We start from the raw sequence: 26,006 nt of genomic DNA, 5'->3' as shown, positions 1-26,006 counted from the left end.
ATCGTTATTGATGCTATCACTCTTCAGGTAATAAAATATTTTGTATCAGTCATAAAACAATGTATCTGAACTAGGTCTCATCCTTAATATGTGCCTTTTATAAATTCAATTGATATTTCTCATTATAATATTGATCACAGTTAATTAATATTCATTTAGATATACAATTTTGTACATAGCTACAGGATTTTTATAATTCAGGCCTAATTATCATCAAAGCATTATCCATATATTTCACCTACAACAGAAGAAGTCCATGACATGCTGACATGGATATTCAGTATTGTATGGGAATAAGCAGTACACTCTCCCAAACCTTACATCGTCTACAACTTGGGATACTCTATCTTTGTTATCTTCATAATATGCAACTAAAGTAGATTATATTGTTCTGCACTACTAGTTAACTGCGTAGAAACAAAAAGTGAAAAACCTGGTAAAAAGATCACAGACTGCAACAGTAAGACGTCTTTAGAAGAATTTTTCTGTTTTGGTACTAAATTACCATGCTGACAAGTATTATTACTTTTTATATTTTCAGAGCTGTAGAGGAAGACAGAAAAATAGAGTACAAAGCTGCTGTCAAAATCCAGAGCTGGTTTCGAGGATGCAGAGTCCGAGCCTATCTGAGGTAGTATATTAAACCTATTTAAATCTGTATTTGAGTCTTGATTTTTTTCCCAAAATTTCTTGTGATATTACTTGATTTTAATCAAATGGGAGCATTTGGAAAAAAACCCCCACATTTTTCTGCTTTTAAATAGAATTGAATATATTCTGCACCACTGTAAGAAATAATAATTTTTGATTTTTCAAAACTGCATACAATTAAAATGGCATGGTGCTAATAAATAATATGGAGATAATTAATCTTCAGAATAGATACATAGTATTGTTTAAGAAATTGTGGCATGACTGGAAAAAAACCCAGATGTCCCTCAGATATGATGTTTGCAAAGACTTTTCTTATCTCTGTTATAGTGGATGTTACAGAAAAATTGCCCAGTGAGTGGATGGTAACTGGGCTCTTATTGTAGAAAATGAAGTTCTACTGCTGGATTTGACCAGGTCATTTTAAAAAAAATCTTTCTTTACATAATTTTCTTCATTTATAAAACAGAGATCATGTATAATTACTTTGTTTTGTAAAATGCCATATCGACATTGGTATAAATTTTTTGGTCCCTTCTCCCAGGAGGCCCTCCTTCATATTTTAAGATCATAAGCCCAATTGGTCAAACTCATATACTTGGATTTCTGTATCTTCATAAAAATTAGGCTGTGAGGGAGAGGGATTGTTACACCTTCTAGTTTGACCTCTTGCCTGTCACAAGTCATTATGTATCATCCAGACATACTGTATCAAGCCTAAATAATTAGTAGGTTAAATAACATTAATCACTTAATGACCAATATTTCCCTCGAAAGAAGATAGGCTACAGCCATTATGTGCACTTGTTAGAAAAAGCACTGGTAAGCTGTTTTCCATTTCTGGTTCAAGTGTGTTGTCACAGGATACAGCCATCACATGCAAGTGTTCAGCAGGCAAACAAATATCATATTTCAGTCCTCCAAGGAATATCAGCCATGCCATCAATGTCAAAAGCCCCTACAAAGTCAGAGGACTGGTTAATGCCCCTCTGTTTCCAACACATGAGTAACAACAGCATGCTGTAGAAGAAAGTGAAAACCTGATCGTCTTTGCCAATTTATTCTGTAGGACAATGCTCTTCCACATGCACATTTGTATTTAGTAATGACCAATGTAAGAAGAACAAGGTAATTATGATGAGCATGTAAGAAGAGCTAAATCAGCCTAGTGTAGAAGAGGATTTTCTCTGCAACTCTGTACAGACTAATCCTGCTCAGCGTCCTCTTTCCGAAGATGGATGTGGTGTCTGACTTAGGAGCACAGGCCACTTGTCTGTGTTCTGAATTACCCTCTCCTTTATGTCTTTTGAACTACCTGCTGGAAAAGACTGCCTCCACTGAATGACTCTAGCTGTACTGCAAGGCTTCTAAATTTGATGTCCATAGTTAGGTGGTAAGAATGCTCCCCTTTTTCTAGGCAGTCCTAAAGTAATGATTGCATTATTTTCTGCAAAATTGATGTGAGATATCAATTATGGAACTTTTAGTAGCATAATAAAGTACATATAATAAGGACAGAGTAAAGATTTACTTACAATTAAGCTCGGTATAATTTAATAAAAGTGAAAAAGGAGTCTAAAAATTCCAGATATCTGGGAGTTTGTCAAATATTTAAAAACTGTAAAACTGTGAAAATGTTGCATGTGACTGAAAAAATTCTAAACTGATCAGATATGTTGGTTAAAACCATTCATGAAAATACAATCATCTATCATGTGAATTACATTAGTAAGGTTATTTCAATAAACCTTTATAATGATAACTGAAATAGCATATAGGTAAGTTTGCAGTAACCCATTTTTTCCAAAAGCAAAGTATGTGTGTATCTATAAATATATGTATATATTGGTTTATAAGTGTGTATATGTGCACATATGTATATATGCATACATGTATACATATAAAGTATATTTGCCATGTCCATCTGTTTGGAATAAGTATGGATATAATACACTGTACCTTATTTTTAATATTAGGAAAAAATAAAGTTATATTGTAAAGTCTCAAAATAATTATTATTTTGTTAATGTTTTTCATTTTAGATATCTGAACAAAATGGTGATTTTTATACAGAAGTGGTGGAGAGGTTATCGAAGCAGAAGATACTTCAGTAAACTGGTGGAGGTAGAAAACTAGATTTAAAAATTTTGTTTGGTTATTTATAGGATATATATGTAAGTAATTAATTCACTTGTCTTGAAAATAAAGAACTGAAAATTGATCCCTTATACACACAGACACGTACTTGACTATACTGTGATGAAAAGCTGCATTAGTTTCAGTAAGCCTACTCATAACGGTCAAGTTAAGTCAGTGTTAAGTGTTTACAGCTCTGGAGTATTAGTCCCCAAACAAGCAATGAGATCTGCTCATGCAGAAGCCTGCCTGCATGATGCTAATTGTGGAACTGGAGCTTTTCAAGATGCTTTTTTTCCTGGCAGAACCTTTAATTCTGAAAATAAAATAAGATGATGTGTCTACACATTGCTGTTCTATGTTTTAGTGGTTTAAATTTCTTACTTAATGGACCTTGAAGTATTTGAGGTTTTGCCTTAAGGCACGCAGCAGATTACAGTCAATCTAGTTCCCTTGACGGACTTGAAGATAGCAAAATTGTATGATAGCACACAAGCTAAAACCTCTGTTAACAGGTTTAGGAGATTAAGAAGAAACTGATTTGCCTTTAACATAAAACAGTTAAGTTTTTAATATGCAGTTTACTTCACTAATTTATCAATTTATGTTAATATTTCACAATAGTTTTAAACTTGTTAGTAATTTATTCTTGATTAATTTTGTTAAATTGTTGTGTTTCAGTCAAAACAGACAAGTCAAGAAAAAGCAAAAAAAAAAAAAAAAAAGAACCATAGAAGAACCATAGCAACTCCTATATTACAAGCTAAAGTCCATACCTCTTGCTAAACTATGTTTTCAAGTAGCAGGACTTGTATGTCTGAAAGCTTGTCTATTTTTCCTTCAAGTCTATCAGTAATCTAATGAAATAATTTTTCTCTTCCAATTTACCTGGCTTAACTAAAAACTTATGAGTCATCCTTTCAGGCTATGGTTTTCAGTCCATCGTCTAAAACACTAATTTTTGAATACAGGGCAGATAGTTGCATGGTTGGATTGGATTCTACTTTTTAAAAAGTGGGACTTCAGTGGAATATTGTCTCTGAGTTTAGGGAAGGTTTGTTTAATCTAGAAAAGCTGCTGTAGGAGAAGAGAGACATGATAATGTTAGTTTATGTTAAAATTTGTTAATGAAAATAAAGGATCCATGCAGCCACTGGGAAAAGGGAAGGAGGAAATCAACTTCATGTGAGACATTGACACATACTGCCAAAAGATGTTGTGGAACTCCCTCTACTGCAGGTTTTTAAGAGCAGGTTAGACAAATGCTTATCATGATGGCTTAGATATGTATGCTTCAGGCAATGTTTTAGGTGAAATAATCTCATGACGTCCCCTCCAGTTCTACATTTTTTCACAGTTAAAACATTATAGAGCGGTGAATTTCAGTTCAGAAACAAGGCAATTTATGTGTTTCTGTGTTTTTCAAGATGAGAATAAGAAACATGTCAATTTTTAGCATCTGATCATTAGGTCTATAAGAGGGCTTAAGCAGGACAAAGATCTGATGGTGGCCATTTTACATATTTTTCAATTCCCCCAAATTATAAGGAGCTATCTTTTGGCTACCCCATGTTCAAAGGCTAATTTCTTTGTTGATAGTAATCAGTTTCTATTTTAACAGAATGATGTCACTTCAGAGAGTTATTTTTATATATAAAGGTTGTAAAAACAGTGGTGCCCAGTTAAAATACAAAACGAACACATCACCACTGTGCCTACTGTCCGTTGCACTGTTCTGAGTGGTGCCCTATAGGTGAGATGGCAAGATAATTCTTCCCAGAGAACCAACCTGCAATGGCATTTGGAAGTGGTGCTCGGTGACAGGATGAGAGACAGTGGGTGCAAACTGAAATACATCAAATTCCACTCAAAGATAAGAAAGAAATTTTTTTACTATGAAGGTGGTCAAATAGTGGAACGGGTTGCCCAAAGACTTCAAGCTGTGCGTGTGAAATCTCCATCCTTGGAGATACTCAAAACCCAACTAAATAAGGCTCTGCACAACTTGCTGTAATTGACCCAGCTTTGAGCAATGATTTGAAGCTCCAGAGGTCCCTGCCAACCTCAGTTGTTCTATGCATCTATGAAATCGGAGGTCTTTTGCCTCATCTCTTTATTACTTCTTTCTTATTTTGCCCTCTCTTCTTAAAAAACACTCTGGCAGTTACATTTTAAGATAAAGAATTTTTCAAATTAGCACAGATTTCCTGTAACAAACAAGCTGAGATAACTAGCATCATAAAACCCCCTCAGCTTTCCATTCTTGCAATATATTTCTGAAAATAAAAATCTTTAACCAATACAGCCTGGTTTATATGTAGTTCTTCAAATAGACATAACTGACAAGCCCTTGCCAAATTGAAAGTCTGTGGAATAATGTAGGACAAAAAATTGTGCAAGCCCACACTTAATACACACATTCTAAATCAGACCATGAATTTGTTCAGTTTCTGGATTCCAGTACTTATCTGATATTAGTCGGGGCTCTAGAGAAACAGAATCTCATCAGCAAGCTTATGAATTGTACAGAAATCAGCATAGAAAACCACCTTTTCCCCCCAAATACTTAATTTTGTGCTTGCTGTCTCTTTGATTGGAAAGGACCAAATAGCACAGCTCGATTGGAAGCTAACCTGAAGGCACCTTTTTCTCCCTTTAGCAGCTATATGCATTATTGTATGTTTTGAGGTAGACTTAAATATAAAGTTCAAGTTCATTATCTTTACTCATCAGTGGCTGAATTTGGAATATTTTCAAATGAAACAAAATCTCAGAAGCTTAATGCAACTTTTAAGTTAAAGAATCAGTTAATGTTTGCATTGAACTCTTCCTAATAACTGTTTAATGCCTCCTGATTATGAAACGCAATGATACATTTGACATGATAGTTCCTTAAATACAAAATGTATTGGTCACTTTAAAAATTTGTCCGCTGATAATGATTGGATTGGTATCTGCTGCCAGCAAACAAGGCAAAGCATATGCACAAAATACCCATGATTACTTGATAATAAATCATTTTAATGATTATATTCAAAATTGTGAAATGTGAGTGGTACTGATGCGGAAAATAACAAAGGCTGAGGCTCATCATATTGGCTGTCCATATGTGCATCAGTACTAGTATTTCATTTGTTACTCCTCTAGTGCCTCCTTCTTTGATTGTTAAAATACATTAAGTTAAAAAAACCCCACTATTATGACTAAAATTATGTGCCTTTCTATATTCTAAATATAGGTGCTTTGGTATAAAGCTCTGTTTCCTAATATTAATCTCAAGCTAAAATTAAGAACTGTGCTCCTACAGTTTTCTTAGTAACTTAATTACATTGGTTGAACTGGATTCTGAAAGTCTTGCACAAGCTGAAATGCAGGAAATTCCACTTTAAGCATAAGAAAGGAGTCTTCTGGACAAGAAGGCCCAGCTCAGGAAACAATCTTTATAGACTTGGGTTGAAGCACTAAATTATGGCAATGCTTTTGTGAATAGGGATGAACACATTCTCCATTACTTGTAATAGCAGAACTAGTACATATTATTCTAATCAGAATTAGGAAACAGAGGGCAAAAGCGTTTGCAGAAGAACCTAGATGGTGACACAGGCTGTGGCTTTTGGTGCAAGGATAAGGTTGTAAAGCAGTTATATGAGCATTTTGCATTTGGCTGACTTGCGATTTAGTAGAACATTGAGTAAGAGCAGGAATGTGTAATTTCCTTTTTATTGTGAGTGATCTTGTTAAGTAGTGGTAGGGTTGATTTCTCACACCTAAGTGAGGTATGCAAGTTAGGACCCTAGTTGCCATTGGCTATCTCTGTAGACAGAGATGCAATTGCAGAGCTCTTCAGTACTTCACCAAACTCGGAGGAGAAGTGGTCCCACTGTCTTTCAGTATTGGTGATATAAAAAGCATAATATTAGGTCTCCAATTTAGGTTCTTCAGTGAAATGGGATGGATTCAGACCTAAGTGCTCACAGCCTTCAAATACAAGAAGAATAAACAAAAAGGTGTGAGATTGTTTAAATTCATCATTGATGGACAGAAATCTGATGATCATTTTTAAGCTTAGGAATTTCCATTAAAAATATACTTTATCTATTTGGTGGTGTGGCGACTCTTACATTCCCTTGCAAAGAAAGAGAAGGTGAGCTTGGGAGCAAAATTGTATCAATTTAATTGAACAGTTCAGGAATATACTTAGACCTGGCAAACATTTCATTCCAGTGTTAGCTATACAGTTAGTATCACTCAGAAAACATTTATGGAGACGAAATGGGAGATAGAGTCCACTCTTTATTCTAGTTCATACCTTTGGGGTGGAGAGTCCCTCAAATATGTATATGTATATGTGTGTGTGTGTGTACATCTATACATATACGTGAAACTTTTTTGAAATTTAGCAGTCCTGCATTTTTCTTTCATATAAGAAATATCTCTTCTACTGTTTCCATTATTAGTAGATTGGTATGATATTAAAGTGAGCATTTAAAATGCACCTTAATTAAACTGCAGGAATTATGCCTTGCTTAATGTAATGAAGAAAGAGAATTTAAAATGAAGTAGCATCATTGTGTTCATTTGTAAATAACATATTGCAGCCAACTGTTTCTTAATTGCCCAGACTGTTGATAAATAATCCAGTCCTGCTGCTCTCCACAGACAATTTGCTTTGGATCAGACTAGGCAATTCAAATAACACTAATTACAGTGAAACCCTTTTATACTGAATTCCTGTTTGCCATGGGGGAGAAAATCACTATATCAGGGGAAAGCACTTTTGCTTTTGATTTGTGTCTAAAACATGAGAAACACATAAAAGCTGCATGTTGTGCTAAATAAAGGACATACTCTTGCATTCAAAGTACTTATATTTTACTTTTTATGATACAATTGTGAATTATGTTCATTTTGCATTTGTAATTAGAGGGCGGAACAGATGTGAAAGCTTAGTTTAAAGTGATGTATCCATTAAAATAACCTATGCTGCCAAGTGATTGCTTAGTATAATAGGGGATTCGTTCACTATGAGAGGAATTCTACTTTATTGGAAGGAAACCAGGACTTCAGGAAATGTTTTCTATATCAGGGGATTCACTGTAACATGGTATCATTGTATTTATGATTTTATGGTGTTAAAATGAATATTAAATGAAACAAAATTCCCAAGGATTACTCGGGAGGCAGCTAAGTACATAACATTTAGTACAGATGGTTGGAAGGCACAATTTTGCTCCATCACTGCATCCGTATCCTTGAACGATTTCGACTGAAGACAGCATTTCTTTGAATTTTTCATTAAACCAGACGTCTTGAAATATGAATTCCTTTTATGTTTCTGTGAGTTTTGGCTAAAAGAACCCCAGTGAATAAATCATACAATACTACGTGTCACCAGCACTTGTGAATATTTCTGCTTTGTTATTCTACTCTCAGTAGAGCACCATTGATTATCAAACTCAGCGGAGAGCATTTTATGATCATATATCTCCATTAGCTCCTAGTTTGACTACCATAGATTTTTCTGGTTAAGCCTGCATTATGTATTAGGAAGCCTATCTCTTCAATACAAAGTTTGATTTTATTCTCTCTAAGCCTAGAACTCTTATTATGTATTATGTATAAAGATTCTTATCTTTTATATGTAAAAATAGGAGCACTGTCTTTGTGTAACTGAAATATATGCCATCTTTTTTTTCCTTGATTCACAGACAGCATATTTTATTATGAAGATGAATTTCTACAATGAAATGGCTGTCAGGGTAAATATTTCTTCACTTGTTAAACAAATGAAAAGTCAATTGTGCTCCGAATTTGCTTTTAATAAAATGAGCAAACCAGAATAATATACACTTGATTGATATGCTGATGGCAACAGTGGGAAATAGTACATAGTTAAAAATTAAAGTTACACTCAGTAGTCTGGGTTGTATTTGAAAGCGGTAGCTGAATTTAAGGCATCTGCATGTATCTTGCCCCATGTAAATGTTCATTGTACCTTACCGTATATGATACTGATAAAAACCCCAAACATTGTATCTGTGAGTATTCTTACAAATGTAGACATATATTTACAGTTCTGAGAAACTATAGGGCTTTTATGTTCGTTGATGTGGCTGTGCTTCTTCTTTTGTTAATACATGACATTTGATGTATTGAATCTCAAGAGTTACTCAGAGAGCACAGGATAGTTTCATTGCCTTAACGTAGAGGTGGAACTGTACTTATCTCATTGACGATAAGTGAATTTTACTAGATGAAGAAGAGTTTAAACAGTCCTTGAACTTTAGTAAATATACGGCAAATGAAGTTTGTTATGGAGAAAACTGCAAAATATATTTACCTAGAAATTTGCAGTTTTTCCTGAATTTGGAACCACACTTAAATATGTAAAACACAGGAAGGACATGAGATAGTTCTTGGAATGAAATCTTTTTATCTTAATTATTTTATTTTGTGGAATAGACCTGCTTTACTTTAGAGGCCTATATCTTTTTAGGCAAGGCATCTTACCTTTTGAATTCTACCACATGTAGGAATGTGGTGGGGATGAAGAGTAACCAAAGGAAACTCCTGTAAAGTAAGAAGATTCTCAGAATGGATTTTAATTTTGTGGCCTTTCTAGTTCCAAAATAACTCAGGCTCAAGAGATGTGTTCCCATCAGGTTTTTGACTTAGTGCTTGTTCTCTCAAAGGCACAAAATAGAATCTTACATCTGGTACACATTAGAGAGCTGAAGGTCTTTTAACAGCAATCTAATTCCTCAGAAATGTACTTTTTTGTTTGTTTGTTTTAGTTCATTCCTTAGTTAGTTAATTTGAAAGTATTCCACAGTGAATAAATACTGTATACTCATGCAGCTGAAGTCAGTGAGAAAACACAAGATGCGAGCCAGCTCTTAAAAGTTGGCCGTGTACTTTCAGAAAGCCTTCAAAGACCAAATTTCAGAGGTAATTATGTATTCTAGTCAAATGGAGTTTTGAATTTGGTCTTTCATTTTTAAAAGAAATTGAATGTGTTCCCATTCATTTGTAATGGAAATATAATGTTGAATCATTAGGTGATATAAATCTTCAAAGTACCCTTTTTTCAGTCATGTCCTTTTCTTTAATGGAAATTTAAATCAGTAGAAAACAATAGAACAGATCTTTATTTAGTTGCAAATGTCAGAATCTGATTCTCCTCTGTCTGTATCTTGTGCAGCCATACCTGCAGAGCAGATTTAAAATGCTACCATTCTGAAACACTGAATGTTTTTTTTTTTGCTGTTGTCTGTTTTTTGAAGAACTAACCATGGTCCAGGACAATAGCGGATAAGGCTTGTTGAGTTTCTGCACTGAAGATATGTGGCCAGACTTTAGGTTTCCTAAGCCAACAGTGCCATATATCCACAGACCGTGAGCTTGATTCATGATTAATATAGTTCAGTGTTGTGAAAATATAACAATAACTGTGTATGTTTTTCTGTTTAACCACTTAGTTTTGCGTCATAGTATTATTAAAATATTTATTTCGGTTTATAGTCACTGATTAGAAAGGCACTTTCAATTTTGGCAATTGAAGTGTCATTGAGGGTGTACACATGCTCATAGTTTTGAAGTCAGTCTACATCTCTCTCTCTCTGGATTGCATTTAGTTGTAACCAGAACTAGCAGTTTCACCTTTTAAAATTAAATCAGAGAACTTGTTTTAATCAATTTCAGTTTTGAGAACTAGGTCAGAATATGATTGTCTCTCTTAAAAGATTTAAGGTTGCTATAAATTTTCAGCAACAAAAGTAATCCTATGGAAAAAAATATTTCCATGAGCAGATGGCTTTTGATATATCAAGGTTTTGCCATTTGTTTTAGTGCTTAAAATAAACATTATTTATAAGACCACTTACATTTTGATGTTACTTAATGAGGAATATGCATCATTGATTTGACTAGCTTAAGAGGTCATTTAGAACTTGCCCGTTAACAAGCTGTAATCTGCTGAGCACACAATGACTTTGTTTAAAATTATCTGTTCAGTGCTGATCAATGACAATAATTGTTTTGTACCAATCACTGTTGAAACTTGCTAATTACTTTGAAGGGCATACACACGTCTCTTTTTTTTCAAGAATTTTTAGAACATTCACCTTGGAATTAAAAAGAAATATGGTTGTAACATGTTATACTTCCTTATAAAAGCAAACATTTAAAACTTTCACACTGAAAATCTGAACGTCATCAGAAGCTTAGTGTAAAATGTTCTTTTCCAAAAAGATTAGTCTTCAGTTTTGTAATCTCTGACATACAGTATTAGGGAAACAGAAATCTAGCATAAAATATATTGAGACATAATGCAGTTTTTCTTACTTATGTTTCCTTCAGCTGAAATCAGTGAGATCATTCTGAACAGAAAGTGGTGTAAATAAAGGTAGAATGCAGCATTTAATTGGTACACTGAGCCCATTGGAGATAATTAGAACTTTATACAATTTGAGTCTTTTGTCTTTCAGTTTGAGTTTTGATCCTTTAACCCACAAATATCCAGTTCTGCATTTATAACTGTGAGGTGAAGACTGTCAGAAAGAGTTTCAAAGGGACCATAATCCTGCATTAATGAGCACACAGCTATATGGGAGCCAAGTTGCTCTTGTTGAGAAATTTTGAAGCCAAACAGAAAAACAAAGCTAAGATCCTTATTCACATGCGAAGGATTTTGCTTAATCCCAGATCTCTGAAGGCATACTCATTCTTTGCTCTTTCTCTATCCCTTTTTAACCCAATAAGCTTGTGTATGAGAAAGTGGAGTTGCAAAGAGTATGAAATTTATGATCATCTAGTGCAAAGAAGCATGTCTAGTGTTTAACCTTTCTTGTTCCCATGTTCAGCTGCTCACATAAATATTATTTATTCATATAACAATGTCTAGAGGTCCTAAACCTTTTTATTAAAAAACCAAACCCAACCAAACAATGACACATAGGTAAAAGAAAATGCTAACTTTTAAAATTAGTTCTGAGTCTCATTTGACAAGATAGGAAAATACATGGTGGTGCCCAAGGGGGAATAGAAGAGTGTACTAACACTAAAAGTGGATATCTTCTTATTCCTAATAGTTTTAGTGCATCATTTTATTTTCTTGGTGACACATTACTCAAAGATTTACTGAAAGCTCTCCTGTGATATTTATTCTCCTGTTAAATCTCATGGAAACAGATAATCGCAACCATACCACAAGGTGCCATCAGTTGAGACTGAAAGCTAGTTTTTACTTTAAAGAATACTGTTTTGGCTTTTGTGATTGCAAAATGGTACCAAAGACAAAATACGAAGATATGCAACCCTGCCTTAGTTAGTCTGCTTATAGATAGCTCCAGTGTGTTACTGTTTTCAGCTCAGGAAATGGCAGGAGATGGAAAATTGCAATAACTTTTGTCAGTTATGAGAGTGGTACAGAATTGGACAGCAATGGAACTGGAAGGAGTAGAGAGAATTTTGCTTATTACTGAGGAGCATTCCCAAGACTTGATGATAGAGACTCTGAAGACACTGAGTGCAAAGGTTGATCGATAGTGTGGACAACGGGCAGATATTTTCCCCTTGCCTTCTTTCTGAATGAAACAACAAAACATGACACTCTTTTTCCTTTTTTTACATGCTTCTTTGGAATAAGAGATAGGGTAAGGAAAAGAAATCCAAATGCAAACACATGGATTGCACTTCACTTACGAAGTCATACCTTGGTTCTGGGAAGAGAAGCATTGGTGTAAAGGAAAAAAAGAAAAACATTCCCTGTAGATACACTGAAGAGTTTTAAGTTCTTGAAAAGTCTAGTAGCCAGAGGCCCACAGGAAAAGGAGACCTCTTGGTAAATTACAGTATTCTTCTCTTCAGTGCGCTAGTGAAGGTGAGTAGCTTCTCACCTTGGATTTGCTTCTGGATCGTAAGACCTCAGTCTTCCTGCTTTTTAAATGTAGATTCTGCCTTTCAGCTGTTATGTCTATTAAGATTTCAAAGAGAAATATATAATATACTCATTTATAATGTCAAAGAGATGGAAGCTGGAGCAGGCGTGAAGGTAATGCAGACTAAAAGATAGAAATTGGGAGATTAATTTAGAAATATATTGAGAAGAAAAGGAGACAAAATGCAAGGAAGGAAGTAAAGAATATTTTGCAGGAAGAGAAGTAAGTTCAAGGATAGACGAATGTAAAGAAGAACTAGACACTGAGAACAGAGGAAAAGATCATTAATCTGTTTTTCAGTTGTGTTGATCTAGGATACACTGACCTCTTACAGGAAAGAAAATGAGGCGTGAGCATCCCTCAGCATGACTGAATAGAGCAAGTTACATCTTCCACCTGTATGTGTCATGGCATAGGAATAAATATGGCTAACGGAATGGCAGTACTGAAAATTTTTTTACCTAATTAATACTTACTTTCCCTTTTCACAAAACAGATAGCTGTAATCATTTCAGCAACATCATGATTAGAATTTTTAAATATCAGAGAAGGTTTAAACTGTTTTGTTGAAATAAATTCTAGGAGAAAGTCAGACTAGACTAAGTATTTTTATTTTGTTTTAACTGATGTTTTTTATAATGCACAAAAATATGAATCCTTTCTGGTGGAGGATGCTACCTAATTTCTATTCTTAATACAACTTTAATACTAGCTACAGATAAAGAGGTTTCCTTTTCCAGTTTAAGCTTTATCTGTTATGCAGGAAGAATAGTATTTTCTGAGAAGATTATAATTAATGTGCAACAAGTAGACATGCATCATCTTACTTTGGAGATGAAAGAACTGCAATTTGTAAATTATATTTCCACAAGGCCTGATTCATTGAGTTACCAGGAAGGCTTCTATTCAGTTTAGATTATATCCAGAGCACAAAGATGAGACTGTAGATGAAGATATTGGTGAGGTGGTGACTCAGTAGGGAATGCATGTTGTACCTGAGGAAAGACACCACTTCTGTTGTCTGTTTTTTACTGTTCTGACATAGAACAATGCCACTGGCAGTAACAGGAACTTCTTTTCGTTGCCACAACCCAATATAAACAGTGGTTTAAAACTTGACATTATTTTTTCAGTGTTGGCATTTAATAGTAAATTCATATCATCATTTATGAACATGTTATGTCCTACTTTCATTTTCTTCACTGAAACATATTGGTGCTTCTACTAGATATCACTTTTAACGAAACCATATTATTTGGGAAATACAACAGATATTTGATATGCATGCAAGCTTTTGATTTGAAATATACTAAGTATATATTTATTTCCTCTAGATTCAGAAAAGATGGCGAGGCTATTATGTTCGGAAATATATCCATAATTACTATGCACTGAAGAAATACTTGGAAGCCATTTCTGTGAATAACGAGATTGTCAGGTAAAGATAAAAACTCCATGTGGTAAAGTATTAATTTCCTCTTCTTTTATTTGTAAAAAGTTTATGGCACTAATTAAACTATTTCTTTGAGTGTAGGATCCCCTCCATTATCATGTATATATATATATGAGTCATCATTCTCTTTATCCTACGCCTGGGAATGTTGTGCCACATTCTGTTCTCATTTATGCTCTTATGAATCCAGAATAATTTATTTGAATTGATTAGACATACTCTGGCTTTATACCAGTTTAATAAAACCGAATTAGGCTCCTCACCTATGCTCAGAAGTCGTAGATTATTATGCCCTAAATATGGTTTGTTGAACTCATTTTTTTTCCACAGTTATACACAAGCTAAGAAAATTTTCTTTTCATAATTTGTTTTGAAAATTGGTTATTGACAATGAATAAAAATACAGATTTGGATCTAAGTTACATGCATGAGCCATACCATGAATATTAATTGCAAAAGGTACTGGTGTGGACATAGTGAAGGGGACTCTTTTTCATAGTTACAGAAGAGATTAATTTACCTGTTAGATTTCTGGATAAAACTTGTTGGTGTATGTTCCTATTCTGTTTTTCCTATCCATCCCCTGTCTCTCCCTGTACTTAAGTTGAAAGCTCTCTAAAACAGAGGCAATTATTTCCCTCTAGCACATTTGATGTCCTGATCCATGACTATTTCTTCAGATAACAGCGGAAACAGACAGATACTGGGTGACCACGATCATTACTTTCTTACTGCAAGTGAAAGGGTGTTGGACAAAATCTATCCAGTTTTTGCTGTTCAGAAAGCCTGAGACAAATCTTTGCTTTCTGAAGCATAGAAATAAAAGGGAGTCTAGTGAAAAAGTATTTCTGGAAGTCTCATCTAGATCACATGGCAAAGATAATTCAGCCAGAAGACTGTTAGAGAAAACAGTATATGCAAGTTATATATGAGAAAAAGAATTATCCAACTTTTTTGGAAGCTGCTTATTAATTTATATTGTTTTTCCTCAATTTTAGCTGATTCTACATCCTCTTTGTCATTGCATTATAATCCATGCATTACATTGTTACATATAATGAAGAATACTGATAACTGCCTACCTCTAATCTCTCATTACTTATTAATTTAAATATATCCTATGCACAAAGTTAGATCATAACTCAGCAAAACTAGACTTAAAAAATCTGTGATCTCTTCAACTGTACCTTTGTGTTCTGAAATCCTTGAAATATGTTCTCTTCTTGAAAAGGTAGAACCCTAGGAAGACTAGACCAAATCTCGGAAACTAAATGAAGCCGTAATTTTCTGGTCTAAAATTAATATAACTGGATGAACTGCAGAGATGTAACCTGCTTCTCTGTTCATAATAGTTCTATCACTCATCTCCATTCCCTCCCTAAATCTGGAACAAGACTCATAATATGTCAGTTAGATTGACCTTTGATATGTGTGAATAAAACAAGATAGCAAGTGGTATTCCTGCTGTACTGAGCACAGATTGATGGGAGCTTTGTATTTTATTTCCCCACACCCAAAATAGATCTCTGCTGGGTACATCTAACTTTGGGGGACTACAAAAATACGTGTCTTTCAGTACTTTGACATGTTCATCAAATTCCCTAGTATCGTTCCTGGTCTTTAAAAACCATAAAGCCTGTGCATTGGTTAGGTATTTTAATCAAGCAATACTTCTGTGCTATTTTTCTTTAACAGGTAAGGTGAGCAGTATGACTTCAGGTACATAAAAATGTGTCGAAGTTGGTCTGTGTGAGCTCTTACTTGGCAACTGATATATTGATATTCTGCTAATTTGAATTCTGTCTTCCAGAGTTCACAGAAATATGTGTCTTTCAGGTTAAAAAAATCCATATTTCAGATTAAAAAAAAAGTTAAAAATGAATTTTTGAGCAAATTTAGTCAAATAGATTGTATTGTTTCAGTTTTAAAAATGCACTGGTTCTCAAGTGCAATCAAGAACCACTGCAGTAATCTCTTCATTGGAGTACATTTGAAAACTAATATGTATATTATCTTCGACATTCTACTTATGAAATCTAACAGATGTTTAGTGAAGATCAGGTGTAGGCCCTCAGCCAAACAGATTTTTCCTGTCATTGGGCTAAGTTGCTGACAGCTATTTTGGCCCCAAGGTGGCCCACAGTGTTTCTTACGAGGGATACTGAAAAAGGCAGAGGAGAGATTCTCTGCATATTTTCATCACCCATCACATCAAATGTGGAAGAGTATAACCTCATTGTTCACAAACATTTTTGTGTATATAAAATTATTGGAATTGTTCCTTTTAAAAAACACCAAGAATTGTCTGAAATTGAAGGAGTTCATTTATGAAATGGCTGGGTTTTATTCCAGCATCAGCGTTATGGAAATTTACACTTTGGTGGACAGAGCCACTAATACACTTGTGCACTCAGATTAGGCTGGCTTTGAGTGTTTCACATCTCTAGAACACCAGAACACCACAAAACAACACAACATGATACATGTAGTAATGCATTCTTTCTTATTTGTCTCATAGGTGTATTCATCAGATCACGTGCATTAGTGCAGTGTCAGTGCTAGTAAAGAACCAAGTTTTTCAATAAATAGCAATAGAACTACAGTAAAACAGAGACTGATTTTAAGAACTCCAGAGTGGTATAACTCTTCACTTCCAGAAAAAACAAAACCAAAAACAAAACCCCAGAAAAACCACCCAACAGATACACACTAGAAATTGATAATTTCAAGTTTGTTTAAACTGTATTCTTTCTGGAATTATGATGTAATTCTAAACTGAACTACAATATATGGTTCTCAGTCTTCTAGAATAAAGCTGACAGAGTTCTTATTTATCAACAGTTACCTGAAATCACATGGCAACTCCTTCTGAGATATGCTTTTACCTCTTGGTCTCTAGAACCAGGATTTGTGTTTAATTTTCTCCTTTTTCATTAAGGAGGAGCCTGTATCAAGTTACCACTCACTTGTTTCTAAGAGAAACTTCAGAGGAAGTTGCCATGAAACTTTGGACATTCTGTTAGTTTCTTATAAGAGTTATTACACAAAGTTTGTTTCCTTCTCTCTCCACCTTCACCTTTCTTTTTTTAAAATACAAGACACTTCCCTTACTAAGGGGTTTTCTCAACCAGTAGCCACATCTTTACCATTCAGCCTTAATACAAACCGTCCTTATTTAATAGCTGCCCTCATTTAGTAGCCAGACCTTTATCATTTGTCTTTACTGCGAAAACCCCAAGAGAAAGTAAACTTAATAGAAGCTGCCCCAGTTTAAAGCCATAGAGGGATGTAATTAAGTTTAACAGAAATTGATTTAACAGAAATTGACCTAAAATATAATTAAATAATAATAGTCATATTATGTGTGAGTTTGCACTCACTTAACAGACTGCTTATCCTAACTTGAGGAACTGGTTTTGTATGAACTGAAGATAACTGTCAGCTTCAGCTCTCAGACTGGCTGAAGAGTGGGTGGCTTTTTCCTCCAGCATTCCTGTTACTTCCCACTGCTACAGAACCAATAGGAGTGATGGCTGCTGGTGTCCCCAGTACAGTCCCGAGTAGTTAAGTTGAGAAGTGATTCAAAGAATCCCTTGATAGATGGCAAAAGAATGAATTTGTACCCTGAACTCTGTCTACATAAGGACATACTCAGATTTTTCTTGACATTTGTACAGTTTAGCTTCAGTGTAACAGTGAAATGAATTCATTAGTCCTGAATTCTATTTTGCCTGCAAGATTTAGGAAGTTTGAAACCAACCAAGCAGGAAACATGTTCTTAAATATTTATTTTCCAGAAGTTTGTTGTTTACATTTTAGTAATAAATCTTCATCTATAGCATCCATTTGTACTTAAATAAATACCAACACATACTGTATTCTATCTGTATATGGATTAGTTGAGTGGTTGCATATATAAATACATGCATTAAAAAAATTGCATTACTTCACAGTGAAGTTAGTGTATTTAATTTTAAGGGAGAATAGCTTGTTTTGAAGCATTCTTAAAGGTGCATTTAACATCTTTAAGAGCTGGCAAAATGGTTACAAGGGGAAATATGCCAAAAACAATTAGCATAGGCTATAACTCCATATGATGCATTAGAATTTTGTTTAATGTGAAACAGTTTCTAATCCATGATAAGCAAATGGACATCACTTCACATAAATTAGCATGCTGGTGCCATTATATCAGAAGAATTTATGGATGATGTCAGTTGCCCAACTGTGTGATTAACTTGCAGTACTTTGACTAAGGTTATCTACACACTGGCCTTTAAACTACAGCAAAGCAACTTTGCTATATGTCAGGTGTGCAACTAGAGATAAGATTTTGGGATGTAGTGCTTCATTTACTGATGAATGGCACCATTTAAATTTTTCCCTAGGCACAGAACTCAGTGAGATAGCAGTATCAGAAAACTAACAAAGCAGGGGCAAAGTACTGGCACTGGGGTTCTTGTGTAATCAAGGCAGGTAGTTTAGCTTTCTTGGCCCTTGAATAAACACTGACTTAACAGTAGCAAACTAAGACCCAAGTCTAGCTTTAGCAAGCATTATAGTATACGTAAACAGTGTGATGATTATAAATGATAAATTTCACACAGTTAGAGGATTGACACTAAATTCTTCTTTCTGTTGTTGTTAGCTTTAGTAGTGAAAAAGCCTTGAGAGTGGCCCTGAAGAGTGCAACTTTCATCCGAGTTTGACTAGCTGGTCTATCAGCAGATTTAGTATCACAGTCATCATTAACGATTTTTGGTCTTGAAGAAATGTCAGGGAAATAGATAATGCAAAGTGATAAAAAACACTTCCTTGGCAATATGTCTATTCACAAATCCTTTGTGCAGTCTGATTTTTTATAATCTTAATCAACAGTGAAATACAGTACTGTTACACATTGCTGGTGATCTAATCCAATGTTTAGCTTTTCTGCAATTTCTGCCTGAGCATGTAGTACTGAAAAAATTAAGAGTATCTATCTTATTCTTGATTACTAGACCATTACTAGGGTCTGTTTACTTTTATCATAACAAGTACTTTGCTTCTTAAAACTTTTGAGGTATTGCTATTTTCCGTGAAGTGGGCTTGAAATAAATCATCTGTTGAATAGTAATATGAGGAGAACTTGCTCAGCCTCCATCTGTCTGTGCCTTTCTGATAAAGATAAGTCCAGGTGCTGGCCATTTTCTCAAGTGTCAAAGTGTTTTGAAGAATGTATATATTGTCTTATAATTCAATTAAAATGTTCCTCCTCATTGACTGCAGAAGCAATTGATTCTGTAGTCTATTTTCAATTAGTGCCAAAGCCTTTCAGACAGCTCCTTGGAATTCTTGCAACAATAAAAAACTCATTTTTGTAATGTTGTCTTTCACTTGATGTTTAATTAACTAATTTATCTTCAGCCCATCTTCTTTTCCTTGTCTTCAAAGATATCTAGAGGAAATGCATTATGCTTTTTAACTTATTTACCTGTAATTAGAATTTTCTGAATGTAAACTTATCCTGTCAGCTTTCTTTGGGAGCCAAAGAAATAAAGACAAGTGCCAAATATGCTTTCTTTTATTTAAATATTAATTTTAAGTGGTAGGGCACATAATTTGAGATGTCTATGCCTTTTCCTGAGGATTTTAGGTATAACTACTACTTCTTGTAGGAAACTGAGAACTGTAATCCACTGAGGATCCCAGAGTACTTCCATAACTGCAAACCTGATGTTAGGATGAGTAAGGTATAGAAATGAGTTATTTGATTTTTCTCTGAGATTTGACCTAGTTTCCATTGAACAATATTAAAATGGTCATATTAACTTAAGTGGGAATTAGACCAGAGAAAAGCTTTAAAATGATACATTTTAAAGAGACTCATATCTGGTTAAAATATTCTCTACAGTCATTTTTGTGATGATTGTTCCTTCTTAAATATGTTGTCCATAAATCCAGCTTTCTTCACAGATTCCGAGCATAAAAACCCTCTTTGACAAGTCAGTCCATTTTTAGGTCTTTTTGCCTACTTTTATACATAATAACACAGTTTCATTTACATATATGCTTTTATAATACCTATAGGCTTTTAATAATGTATTTTGTAAAACAAGACATTTTAGATGGACTTTTCGTCTTTTTAGTTTGATCAAGAAATTGAAATGAACTGGCTAAAGCTATAAAGCAGGCAATACCCTGGTTTAATTGCATAGGAAAGCACTTTGTGAATGCAGTGAGGTTAAGGTAGGAACCATCATCATTACACTGTAAGCTGAATTTCCAATACAGATTCAGCTAGACATACCTCATGTGCCTTATTCTATCCACATTTCTCTTGAGCAAGTGGTGTTTTTAGCTAGTTCTGTGTAATATCGATCAAGTTTTGCAGATAAACATGAATAACATAGGTGACATAGGTAACTGGTTAGATCGTAGTCTTTAAAAATATGAAGACTGTATTTTCTCATGTATTTTTGTATAGTACTAAACACACCATTAGGAGTAACAGATTAAATATTAAGCATTATTTCACTTGTATCCAACAGAAAATTTTTAATCTGAGTGTGTAGAAAGAAATTTGAGATACTTGCATTACTCATTGGACCAAATAGTTTGTGGCGTAGCTGATTATTTTTGGTAGAAGGTAGGATAAAACAGGTGTGACAACATAGTATTGTAGAATAACAGTTTTATACCTCTGAGATTTAAAGGTACTGTAGTGTTTGGATTAGATTTTTTATTTTGAAATAGGTCTTTTAGAATTACTGACAGCTCATAAAACATTTTTTGCGGACAAAGACTGACTAATCTTAGTATTTTATATTGCCTTATCTAGACAGACTTCACAAACTTAACATTTTGTCTGAAGTAGGATCTTCACTGTAAAATATGTAGAAAAGGGGAAGAGGTACAGTTTCATTAAGCTCTAACATATCATTGACTGTCAGGTAGGTCTTGTTATGCTGTCCATCCTCATTTAACTATCCCACAAGATCTCTTAATGAAGTTAAGCCCCAAGTTCACTTCAGTAATTCTGTGGCAAGAGTTTGTGCAATGTAACAATTCATCACTTGTCAGGAAGGCACTTTTAGTTTATACATTTAATAAGGGCATCCTCTAGCTTGGTTAATTAGAAGTGAACAGTTTGCATATTTACTAAATGCGGAGTGTCATTGCCACCACGGCCTATTGCCTACATGAATTATTTCTCTATCTGCAATAAACAGCTGGGTAATTATTACTGCCATAATCAGATAAATTCCCTCTGTAAGGCTTTTCTTACATGGCAATTCTTTGAACTCATCCAAAGCTGAACAAAATTTATGAACTCCAGCAGCTAGGCCACTTTTTCATAGTGTAGTGTCCCTGTTCCCTATTTCAAGGACATGTAGAGTATCATAAATATTGTGTAAATTAGGAGGATAAATATGATTACCTAAAGATTACATATTAATAAACTTGATTTTCAAAATATAATTTTCAGGTTGTAACTGATTAAATTATAGCAGTTCTGGTTTTATCTAATTGTAGAGACATGACAGGCCATCTATATACAGGCTATACTAGGTTATAAGGGAAGAGCTCTAGCACTTGAAGACTAAAAACTCATGAAAAAATATATAAATATTTTTCATGTACCTTTTTGAGAATTAGTCTTTTCAGCTGTTTAGGTCATTAGAAGTATGACAAATTTTATGTACTATTTACTCAACACACTTAAAGCAGTTCTTTTGTCATTAAAATAAGGTGATGGTTCTTTCTGGTGTGCAATTTTCAGTTTAATAATGAAGCATAAAATTTAAATGCATGAATTTATGTATTACATTAGAACATTAGATATTTCTTTTATTTGTAGAAGCAATTTGTATACAAACAATTATGTAACAGCTTGCTGTATGTGATCCAAATATTCCAGCCCCGATGTGATAGGATACATCAGTGAGTACTTAATTCACACATACAGCTTTTCCAGAATGTTCTGGAATGTAGCTGATTTTTGAGTTCTCCAAAGAAAGAAAATAAAATCAAAAGACATAACTGTCAATGTGGTTTTTTTTAATTAATGCACAACAGTCCATTTGACACCGCAAGTTTTTTTCATCATAATGTAAGATACTGTGTCTCAGTACAACTAGAAAATTGCCATTAGCTGCTCACATACTTCATAACTCCTTATTAAATAAGTAGTCTACCTCACAATTTATCAAAATGGTCAGAGATAGCAGGAATATTAAGAAAAACCAAGCTAAGTAAGGTGTTCTTCGGCACTGCCTTACCCAATGGAAGGCTTTTGAGGCTAGACTGCCTTTTTAATTTCTGATTTATGTGGGAGAAGTGGAGATTATAGTGGTGAAGACCTTTACAAAGAGCCATACCACAGCTGTGTTTTTTTATTAGAAGTGTGGTATCTATGTATTGCATATTTGCAAGTTCATGATCTGATTTTTGACTGAAGATATAAAAGCTTATTGATCTTTCTTTGACATTTCAGATATTTTATCGTAGAAAATTATGGTTCTTCCCTTTATATTGACATACCCTATAATATCCCATGAAGTATCATAGAATTGCATGAAATGCAAAGCAGTATACAGTCTCTCATAATTACTTTTTTTTTGATTTAAAAGAAAAATGTCTGAAATGAAAATAAGGGATTTAAAAAAAAAAGAATAGTCTCAGTTAATTATTTTTGGATTTTCTAGATCATTATAAATAGACTCTTCTGTTATCTAAGAGCAGTTAGTTCTATTTAGTACTCAGAGAAGAAAATGGAAAAAATAATTGTCTTCTATTTTTCAGTCTAGAACAGTAATGAGGAATAACAAAAAAGTGTTGTTATTTTTGTTCTAGTGATGCTCAGAATGTTATTCTGAATCAGATGGTCTAGTCTGACTTCAAATCTATCGCTAGTATCATATCTGTCAATAAGAAATTTATAACAATATCTATAAAAAGCCCATTAATCTTTGGCTGAACAATCTAGTCTTGATTCAAGAACATCAAAAGATAGGGAATACCTTTTTTTGTTCTACTCCAGGAGTTAATTACCTTTGGTGTTCAAAGTATATCCCATATTTCCCCATTGAAATAGTTTCATTTTATCTTTGAACCATTGCTTCTTGTTATATCCTCCTCTACTAGACTGAAAACTCCTTTAATATTCAGAATCCATACATTAATTCAGCCACCTTTTAGTATTCTTTGTGCTAAACATAAACAATGGAGGTTATTGCAAGATGTCTCTCTGCTTAAAACAATTTTTGTGACCATTTTGGACAGACTTTAAAACATCCTTTAAAATACTATCAGCATCAGAACTCAGCACAGTTATTATGCATAAGACATTAAAAAAATAATTTTTTTTTTCTGTCTTATGTATTGTCAGTTTATGCATTGGTTTATATACCTTTTCATCACAGTACCATAGAACTTCTTCATCTCGATGAATCCTTCTCAGAATACCCCCTTTAAAATCCATAAATCCAAACTGTGAGCATGATTTTAAGCCGTGCAAAACTTTTACTTATTATCCCCCTTTCAAATTCTTCAGACTCTTCACCTTGTAGGGATAATTACATGAATCCATTGAATTGTTTATCCTTGACAGTGAAGCTAAATCCCAATGTTTTACCTTGAACTTCATCGTTCCTATTGCCTTCAAACCAAATCAACAGGACAAAGCATTTCAAGAAAGCAACATTTTCCATCTCTTTTCTCCAAGTAGGCTATTCTGTTCTTGTCCAATTAACTAGCTGATAGCAAAATGTTTAAAGCCTCATCTAACAAACTAATTTGATCTTTCAGCTTGCATGACACCCAAAGTGATGCAGCACTCATTAGCCTACTTGTACGTGGTGGTGGGAAGCCTCACCACCATCTAACATTGTGCTTGGCTACTCAAGAAGAGATCTAGTACTCAGATCAGAAAGAATATACTTAAGTACAAAAAATAGAATCAAAATGTTGAATGTACTCTTTAGGCATGAATAAATGGATACCTAAATCTGTAAATAGATGTAGTCTGGTTTGTATGGTAGAACTCAAATTTCAGAGAATAGACTTTAATTCTGAGTGTAATTTCTTGTATGCCATACTAAAAAATGCCCAAGTTTTTGAGGTGTTGAGTACATCAATGTTTTCAAGACAGTAAGAGATAAGATTTCCTAGCACTTCTGAAAATTGGGATCTAGTTTATAATTTCAGTATGGCAATTAGCCACTGCTGTGAAATCATACTTGCAAGAAACACTACAGTATGATCAGATGCATTAGATCTCTCTCAAAATACTTGCATTTGCTATATAAAAAATACACTCATTTGCTGTGTCTTTCATAATGTTTTATGTGTCATTAAAAATGACATCATAGGTGCTCAAGTGATAACACCATTCCATGAATATGGAATTTGAGAAAACCATCAGGTACTGTGAAAATCACTATGAAATTGTGAGATTTGGCATTACTGCTCTGCTATATGTAATGGGTCAATACATAAAAGCTCTCCCTGCCTTGCCATTGTAAAACCTGTTTAATGTGAACAAAGTATACTATTTTATGTGCAAACCTTTATATGCAGACCTTTATTTGCAGACCTTTATATGAAAGTAAGTGAAAAATGTGAGTTAGGGAGTAGACATCAGTCAAATTGTTTCATAATACCCTGAGAAGGAAAATCAACTTAGCTGATGACCTTTAGAAGTTGTAACATCATGTTTGCTTTCTAGATCACATAATGTTGAATATTGTAAATGTTGCCAAGTACCATATTTTAAAGTAAAAGGAATACAGATATGTCTACATTGTCCTGCACTGCAGCAGAGAGATAACAGTTAGCTTAAATGAGTTCATTCTAGTACTGGGAACAGCTTAACTGTAGCAAAACATAGCGGTGTGCCTTCCTCTAGTTATTACTGCGCAGATGGTAGCATACATAGTCTTCTGGGAATTGCAGTGCCAAAAGATAACAGATACTTTCACATGACATTCACTAGAAAACTTTCAGTGGTATTTGGCTGTGGTTAGACATCCTCTTTTATATGTTGCTGGAAAAATTAAAAACATGACTACTCTCTTAGCAGCTTAGCACTGACACTGTGCTAGAAATTATTAGTATAGACCTGAGCATAAATAAAGTTGCACCAGTATACTTGGATCCAGTTCCTCAGCCAACAGAAGGTTCAGAGTTGTAGTTACTCTTATGTCACATCCATAATGGGTGCATTTTACAGTTTAATTAAAATCAAAGTAGTTAAGCTAACAAAACATCATCGTTTAAATCGGACCTTTTATAAAAATTATTTTTAACTTCGCAGCATTTTGTGCTGCCAATGAGTATGAAGTAAATTCAGCTTAAGGACCTATACACACAGGGAAGAACATCTGGACTAATAAATTCGCACGTTTACAGAAAATGGAATAATTTGAAAAGATTATATATTACCAGAAAAAAAAAAAGATTTTAAATAGATGTGAGAAAAAATTCTGTATGAGTTGTTACTGAAACCTTAATTAGAAGATTTTGTATAATGAATTAGGGAAAATACTCCCTTTTTAGTTATAAACTGGCTCTGCAGTCAGTATTTAGAAAAGCTGTTGCTCTCTCTTGAGTAACTGTGCAGCAGTGGAAATTGGAAGGATAAGAAGGATACATCAGTCTGTTCTTTCCTATCATCTGGTACATGCTGTGTCCTGATCTCCTGATCTGCACAAGGTATTCATTCACTGTATGCCCTTCACTGCTATGTGCATCACATTTCCTGAGTAGTGTATTGATCACATTGTGGACCTTGACAGTGGAACTGGTATGTCACTTTTAGATCCATTGGCAGTGAACACTATGTGATT

General features: G+C 34.1%; 1 protein-coding gene across 1 annotated transcript in view; it reads left to right on the top strand.

Moving 5' to 3' along the window:
- SPATA17 (spermatogenesis associated 17) overlaps positions 1 to 26,006 on the top strand; it is a 92,474-nt gene that overhangs the window by 4,825 nt on the left and 61,643 nt on the right. Inside the window, exons 2-5 of the mRNA XM_074820631.1 lie at positions 542 to 631; positions 2,694 to 2,775; positions 8,496 to 8,546; positions 14,060 to 14,163. Coding sequence (XP_074676732.1) covers positions 542 to 631; positions 2,694 to 2,775; positions 8,496 to 8,546; positions 14,060 to 14,163 — 327 coding nt within the window. The remainder of the gene's footprint in view (positions 1 to 541; positions 632 to 2,693; positions 2,776 to 8,495; positions 8,547 to 14,059; positions 14,164 to 26,006) is intronic.

The sequence above is a fragment of the Strix aluco genome, chromosome 3 (genome assembly GCF_031877795.1).
Source record: "Strix aluco isolate bStrAlu1 chromosome 3, bStrAlu1.hap1, whole genome shotgun sequence".
Classification (NCBI taxonomy): domain Eukaryota; kingdom Metazoa; phylum Chordata; class Aves; order Strigiformes; family Strigidae; genus Strix; species Strix aluco.
Note: the sequence above shows the minus strand (reverse complement) of the source record. Positions and strands in the feature narration are given on the sequence as shown.